The following is a 7754-nucleotide window of genomic DNA, read 5'->3' as shown; positions in this document are numbered from 1 at the left end:
TTAATACGCATGCAATATATAAAGATGTATTTGTAACAATACCAAGTTCAAGGGGGACATAGAATTGAATAGGAGGAATTAATGTATGCTATTGAAGCTAAGATGGTATAAATTTAACCTAGATTACTATACATTTATCTATTTCTTAGGTGAGCTTTGGTAATTCGTGTCTTTCCATCTATTCTTCATTTCAACTAAGTTATTGAATTTATTGGCAAAAAGTTGTTCCTAATAGTCCCTTATTATTCTTTTATTATCTGTAGAAACTGTTGTGATCTTACCTCTTTCATTCCTAATATTGGTGATTTGTATTTTCTCTCTTTTTTCCTGATCAATCTGGCTAGAGGTTTATCAATTTTGTTGATCTTCTCAAGAAGCAGCTTATGGTTTCATTGATGTTCTGTTTTCTATTACATGGATTTCTGCATTGATCTTTGTTATTTTCTTCTGTATACTTTGGTTTCAGGTGGAAGCTGAGGTCGTTGACATATCTTTTTTTTTTTAAATAGATACTTAGTGCTATAAATTTCTCTAACAGAGATGTCCCACAAATTCTGATACACCACTGCATTTGCATTTGCATTCAGTTAAAAATAATTCCTAATTGATCCAGAGGTGTGTTATTCATTTTCCAAATAGCTGGGAGTTTTCCAAGGATCTTTTTGTTATTGATTTCTAATATAATTCCACTGTGATCAGAACACATACTTCGTTATGACTTGAATCCTTTTTAATTTATTGAGACTTGTTTTATGGCCCATAATATGATCTGTCTTGATAAATCTTCTGTGTACACTTAAGAATATGTATTCTGCTAGTGTTAGGTGGAGGATTCTATAAAGGTCAAGTTGGTTGATAGTGTTGTTCTAGTTTACTATATCCTGGCTGATTATTTGCTTGTTTTATCTACTATTCAGAGGGTAGTACTGAAATCTCTGACTAAAACTGTGATTGTTTTTTCTTGGAGTTCTATCCATTTTTGTGTCATATATTTTGAAGCTCTCTTATGGGGCACATGAACATTTAGAATTGTTATGTCTTCAATTAATCAACCCCTTTGTCATTATGAACTGAACTTTTTTTCATCTCTGGTAATATTCTCTGCTCTGAAATCAACTTTGCCTGATTTTATTATAGCCTTCCCAGCTTTCTTTTGACAAGCATAAACATGGTGTATCTTTTCCCATCTTTTTGCTTTTACCCTATTGGAGTCTTTACATTCAGAGTACATTTCTTGTGGGCAACATGTAATTGTGTCTTACTTTTTTATCCATTCTGATAATCTCTGCCTTTTAATTGGGTTGATTATTTTATTATTATTATTATTATTATTTTGGCCATGCTGTGCAGCATGCGGGATCTTAGTTTCCCGACCAGGGATCAAACCCGTGTCCCCTGCAATGAAAGGATGGAGTCTTAATCACCGGACTGCCAGGGAAGTCCCTTAATTGGGTTGTTTAGACCATTTACTTTTAATGTGATTATTGATATATTTAGGTTTCAGTTTATCATCTTATTTGTTTTCTGGTTGTCTCATCTCTTCTTTGTTACCCTTTTCCTCTTTTTCTCCCTTCTTTTGGATTACTTGAGAGTTTTTAATTCTGTTTTATCTCTTTTGTTGACTTACATAAAATAACTCTGTTATTTTAAGGTTTACATTATGTAGATTTAACTTATAACAGTTCATCTTATCACAGGAACAAACCAGGCCTCAAATGCAGTCCCAGAGTAGCTGCCAGAACAGAGCTGTCCAAGGAAGAGGGAGGGAAGGGGCCCGCCCATCATCCCATTCTGCCTTACCCTTGGTGATCACACCACGGGCCTTGGGAAGTCATTACACTACTCAGGGCCTCAGCTTACTCACTGTAAACTGAGGTTGTCCCAGCTGCCCTGCCTACCTTGGAATGGTGTTCTGTCCTAGGAGTAAAGACCCCTGTGCCTTTCCACACACTGGCCTAGCTAATGCAATCACTAGGCCTGCTCCAAGGACCACTAGACCCTCTATAGATATGTGGTTGGAAGTCCTGAGGATGGGAACAACAGTTGGGTGTGTGGTCAGCCAAGGGGGCCTGGATCTAAAACATATTACTTGATCCCTACTTCCTTGTAAGGTGAGGGAGGCCCTGCCTGGGGAGGTGCCTCCTTCCTCTGCCCTCAGGTCTAATAGAAGACTCTTATGGGTGGTCTCCCTACTCTCCAGACTCAAAGGCAGAGAATACCAGGAAATCTACCTGGAGCCTTCAGACCCAAGCTTTTCTCTCATTCCTTTCCCTTTATCTGATTCCCCAGTCAGATGGTGGTGTCTGGAGGCAAGAGGCAAGTTCCCACCTGCCCTCTGGTTCCTAATTGGGTCATCTCTGCACCAGACCTGCTCTCATCTAACCACCTCTGGAAGGACTTGAGGAAACTGAGGCCTGACCAGACAAAGTAGCTCAACCACATCCATGCCATTGGCTGTCTCTGGCAACAATAGGGTGACCCAGGAAATTCCCTGGCGGTCCAGTGGTTAGGACTCCAGGTCCAGTGGCAGGGGGCACGGGTTCGCTCCCTGGTGGGGGAACTAAGATCCTGCATGCTGGGTGGCACAGCCAAAAAAAAAAAAAAAAAAAAAAAGAATAGGGTGACTCACAGCACCCCTGTATCTCCAGTAGCACTTGAGGACCCAGGAGGGCCTCAACCTAGTTCGGCTGCCACAACCTTTATGTTCTTGGGTGTTTTCTATCGCCTGCCAATCTGGAGTTTTCCCAATTGTGTGTGATTCTGGTGACGGAAAGGTAGGTGTGGTACAAAACTATACACACACAATTCGAGGTAACTAGATTCACATGCAGTTGTTAAGAAATAACAGAGATCCCTTGTACACTTTGCTTAGCTTCCCCCAATGCTAACTTTTGCAAAACTATAGTATAACATCACAACCAGGATACTGACATTGGTAAAACCCACTAATCTTATTCAAATTTCCCCAATAAGTGTGTGACATTTTTAATTATCAGACGACCGAAGCTTCAACTCAAGCTTACCTACTTGGCAAGTTACCTATGACCCAGAGGAACTTCACCTCGCTGCTCCGTCTGTGCCCTGGAAAACCGGAAAGAGGCTAACAGGGAATTTAAAATTCTGGGCATGCTATGTGCTAGGCTCTACCCATGTCATGGTTTAATCCTTAGAGCAGCCTGTTTTACCAATATTAAGAGTGAGGCGCAGAGAGGGTGGCTAGGTGGGTGGACCTGAGGTCCAAGGCTGGGCAGGGGCTACCCCAGGCCTGCCTACACACTCTGAGCACTGCACAGAGGGCCAGTCTGCGCCGCTAGGAGGTCTAGAGGGCTCAACAAAGCCCTTGCGGGGCTTTGGAGGCCTTGTGGGGCCTGGGCTAAACGTTAGAGCGTGACTGGGCTCCAACCAGAAGTCCGAGTAAAGCGGACGCCAGGCCTCTCGCTGGAATGTGAGCTCCCAAGCGCGGCCGCATAGCAGGGGTCCGCCCCGGTGTACGCCGGGAAGCCGCGCGCGCCCCTCCCCTCTCCGCCCCTCCCCGCTGCGCAGCCCTCGGCTGCCCCCTGCCGTCACAGGGTGGACCCTGCAGCTCAGGCCGTCTCGGCTCGGCGCCGCCAGCACCCCCGGCCTCCGGATTGGCCCCTCCCGAAGCCTCCGGGCCTTCTGCCTGCCGCCATCGGATTGGCTGCACCCTGATACTGTGGCCCCGCCCATTTCCCCGGGTCCTTTGATCACGCGCCTGCCGGCTCTTCCGGGGCCCCGGAGCCAACCGAGGGCGTTCCTTTCCGGGCTGCATCGGCGGGAGGTAAGGCTTGGTCGGGTTGGATGGGCTGCAAAGCGCCGGTACAGGTCCACGCTTCGGGGTGTCGGGATGCCAGGATGCCCGGGCCCCTCTGTGCTCCCGCTAAGTTCCCTTCCCCTGGCCTGAGCCTCCCAGCGCCGTGGGAACTACCTCCCGCTCTCCGTTGCTGGTCCGCATCCTAGGAACGGCCTGTCACCCTCCCTACCTCGGCATGTCCCCTCTACTATGGGACGGGCATGCGACTGGGTAAGCCCGGAGCCCCCACGGGTAGCGGGACGGGTAGTTCATACCTTGCCCTCCGATAGAAGCCCAGGAGAACCGGGGTCAAGGACCTGGGTGTATCTGCGTGCAGCCACCCGTGGACAGTCTCCTTGCATCTGTCATGGGAGCTGACCCTCTCCACTTCCTTCTGTCATTCCAGGCCAGGAGGGGAGGGACCCGGGCGGAGCCCCGAGTGGGGACCAGGGGGCGGTGACATCACCTCGCAGATGCAGTCCAGCCCTGCCCACTTGTGTCCACCCTGGCACATGAGACCGATGGGGGAGACGGTGCCCAGGCTATGCCTGGCGTGACTCCAGGGACAAAGAGGGCATAGGACCTATATAGACCAAAGTGTGGGCACTGGACCCGGGCCGAGATGGTCTCCTTCAGATGCTCCCACCTCACCCCTAGGCTGCAATGCAGGACCCTCATGTTTTAACCTAATATACCCATTTTGCTCCACTGGTTAGCTGCTGGCAGTCCAGTACCCCAGGAGGTTGGGGCAGGAGCTGGGAACCTACATCTAACCTCTCCTCGGGAATTGATATCTGCAAATGTTTGGCCAGCACCTGAGCTGAGCCCCACCCACGCCCCACCCCCCGATTTGGGGATAGGAGCTGGGCAGGACTCAGGCCCTGGGTCTGGGCCTCCCTTTGGTGCCGTTTACACCCAGGACTTGCTGAGAGTCCCTGGAGGGTTAAACCCAGCACATTGACCTGGAAGATCCCTCTTCCCAGTGCCTGACCTAAGTTTTCATATATTACTAGCTCTTGGGGAGGAATCCGGAGCCTGGGTGGAATTGACAACCTCCTTCCTCCTCCCCAGGGAGCCCAGTGGAGGCGCCCTCCCGAGGCAGTACTACTGCCCATGCTGACTACCCAGCCCTCTGGCTGCCGATGTCATGAGTAACACCACAGTGCCCAATGCCCCACAGGCCAGCAGCGACTCCATGGTGGGCTATGTGTTGGGGCCGTTCTTCCTCATCACCCTGGTCGGGGTGGTGGTGGCCGTGGTAAGGAACCCCCCACATACATACATACATACCCACACCTTTGCGAAGGCAGGGCTGGGTGGGCCTGGTCCAGCCTGCACACAGCATCTCAGCTGTCCTGCTGTTACGGGAGAGGAGGGTGTGGAGGTAAACCCCTGTCACTTGTGGGCCATCCTGGGCTCAGCGGCCTCCACAGTGCTGTGTCTCTGTTACAGGTAATGTATGTCCAGAAGAAAAAGCGGTGAGTGTCCCTGCCCCCCCGCACCACCTCCCCCGAATTGTGCTTAAAGTTCTTCCCATAGGATCTGAGACCCCTGCATACGTGTAAGACGCTCCTCAGCCATTCAGACACAAACCTGAAATTCCCTACACTCCCGTTAGGTTTTCCTGCCCAGACATGTCTTGTTAGAGCTCTAGTGTGCCCCTGCCAGGGGGAGTAGAGACAGGGCAGTCAGGTGTCTGAAGAAGGGGAGTGGGTCCCCTGGGCTGAGCCCCCTCCCATGCTCCCCAGGGTGGACCGGCTTCGCCATCACCTGCTCCCTGTGTACAGCTACGACCCCGCTGAGGAGCTGCACGAGGCTGAGCAGGAGCTACTCTCTGACGTGGGAGACCCCAAGGTGAGCACTCTGGGGACGGCGAGAATCAGCAGAGGTGGGTCTGCCCTATTGATACCCCTGAAGACAGAGCCTGGTTCTGCTCTCAGCCTTCCCCACGTGGGCCATGGCTAGTGGGGTGCCTCCTCCCAAGTTGTGCTGTGGACTGTGCCCTGTGGTGCGGGTCTCCTCCCCTACAGGTGGTCCATGGCTGGCAGAGTGGCTACCAGCACAAGCGGATGCCCTTGCTGGATGTCAAGACGTGACTTGAGCCCCCTGCCCTGCTCTTCAGAACCATGGGGTCCTGGACCGTCCAGGGCCCTGCAGCCTGCCGCTTCCCCCAGCTCCCCCTCCCGGATACTGGGTCTCCATTCCTCCTCCCATCTGTCTCCTGCATAGCAGTCAGCCCCCACTGTCACCTCACTCCCTGCTAGGCCTCCAGTCCTTTGAGGGCTGAGCCTACCAGCCACTCCCAGGAGCTAATGGGAATTTTTCCTTCTGGGGTGGAAGGGTGGCTGGGAGACAGGGTGGAGCTTTGCCCTTCCACAGGCACCACCTTTCTCTAGCCCTCCCTGACTTGGCTTTGGAGCTGTTCCCATGGTGACAGGGCCTAATGTATAATATTCGGTATACATATTTTGTAAATAAAACGTTTTGTGGCTAGGGGTGTAGTTGACTTCTTCAAGAGGGGCTTAAGTTACCTTCCCTGGAGCTGACACCAATGCTTTTTCTTCTTCCTCCCCCACCCACTAGAGCCTTGGGTTTCCACCCTTCCCTATTCCAGGCACCCATCACAGAAAGACTCAGTCCAGAAAAGGATATTTTTTTATTCAAGTAACTGCAAATAGGAAACCAGAGGGGGGGCCCCAGGCTGGGACAAATAATGGCTACCTCCTCCCTGACAGAACAGGGGGAGAAGGTGGCCCCTACACCCGACGGTCAACACAGGCCCCCCTCCTTACTCTGCTGCAGCATCCTAGGGGCAGGGCCCCACCTTCCCTGGGACTGGGGTAGTCGGTAACCCAGCCTGCTTTGCCCCAGGCCCCTTCCCCTAAGAGCATCTTGGAGGAGGGGAATGTGGGCAGAACAGGAGGCAATGAGGATGAACATTTGGCGCTGGTAGCAGCAGCAATGACGGATGTCTAAGAATGAAACATTGAACAAAAAACAACACAACTGTCCAGAGGTAGTTTGTGAACAGAGGAAAGATGGAACCAGAACCTTGGGGGTTGGGGAGGAGCAGAAGGATGGGAGTGGGCAAGGCTAGCTCCTTGTTATTAGTGCCCCGAGTGAGGGAAGGAAGGGGAAACCGAGGTCTAGAGTGGAAGCAGACAGGGACAGGGAGTGGCTCTAGCCCGCCTTAAGTGGCTGCCACCGGGAGCCCAGGCCTCCTGGGCCTCACCTGGATAAAGGTGACTTTGCATTTTCATCACTGCACTGGATTCCAGGGTGAGGGCAAGGTAGATTGGAGCCTGCTTAGAGGGGGGAGGGGGCTTAAACCCCTCCTGCCTGCCTTCCTGTGCCCCCAAGGGGGCGGCCCAACCTACTGCAGGGACTAGGCAAGGTGGGAAGGAAGCAAAGGGCGTGTGAGCCACCCCTGGTGAGACACAGCTTGGTTGGGGGCATCTGGGGCCAATCACCCCTCTCCAGTGGCCACACCTGCTGCCGCTAGTACAGTGGGAGTGGGGCATGTCAGAATGAGATGGGGCTTGGGCCCCTTTTTAAGGCCAGGGGAGCCCTCCCAGGCCCCTTAATGGGAAGCCAGAGGGAAGAGTCGGGGATTAGAAGGGACCCCGAAACCAAGAGCCCAGCCAGCAAGGTCCCCACGCTGAGGGAGTGGGGATGCAGCAGCGCGGGAGCAGCTTAGTGGGAAGTCAGGTGCGTGGGTCAGGGGTCGCTGGGACCTGAAATCAAAGGAAACTGCTCCCGACTCGGGCCCCCGGGGGCCCTGCGGCGGCGGCTGGTGTGCTGTGTAGTGTGGTGGTGAGGGCGCAGGTGGGTGGCGGTGACACGAGAGCCTGGGGGAAGGGGTGGGGGCAGTGGGAGCGGAGCGGAGCTGTCCAGTCCCAGAAGGAAACTGCTCCTCGGTGAGGGAGCTGGCGGCGCGGCACGG

The 7754-nt window shown here is 52.6% G+C and overlaps 1 protein-coding gene across 2 annotated transcripts; it reads left to right on the top strand.

The window, feature by feature from the left end:
• The first annotated feature begins 4958 nt into the window (after positions 1–4958).
• SMIM29 (small integral membrane protein 29) lies at positions 4959–5907 on the top strand. Of its 2 annotated transcripts, none has more exons than XM_065886329.1 (4): positions 4959–5009; positions 5264–5289; positions 5560–5665; positions 5842–5907. In XM_065886329.1, the coding sequence occupies exons 1-4, from the start codon at positions 4959–4961 to the stop codon at positions 5905–5907; spliced, it is 249 nt and encodes an 82-aa protein (XP_065742401.1). The 2 variants fall into 2 exon arrangements, with proteins under 2 accessions (XP_065742401.1, XP_065742400.1); XM_065886328.1 differs by having other exon boundaries at positions 4959–5069.
• Positions 5908–7754: the final 1847 nt, after the last annotated feature.

The sequence above is a fragment of the Phocoena phocoena genome, chromosome 10 (genome assembly GCF_963924675.1).
Source record: "Phocoena phocoena chromosome 10, mPhoPho1.1, whole genome shotgun sequence".
Classification (NCBI taxonomy): domain Eukaryota; kingdom Metazoa; phylum Chordata; class Mammalia; order Artiodactyla; family Phocoenidae; genus Phocoena; species Phocoena phocoena.
This window is presented reverse-complemented; position numbering and strand designations above follow the sequence as displayed.

What these genes read in the sequence shown, in the direction of transcription:
- SMIM29 (XM_065886328.1), top strand. Translation starts at nt 4,959, where the DNA reads ATGAGTAACACCACAGTGCCCAATGCCCCACAGGCCAGCAGCGACTCC. An exon ending in TCGGGGTGGTGGTGGCCGTG is followed by an intron (nt 5,070 to 5,263) that starts GTAAGGAACCCC and finishes TCTCTGTTACAG; the next exon opens with GTAATGTATGTCCAGAAGAA. An exon ending in TATGTCCAGAAGAAAAAGCG is followed by an intron (nt 5,290 to 5,559) that starts GTGAGTGTCCCT and finishes CATGCTCCCCAG; the next exon opens with GGTGGACCGGCTTCGCCATC.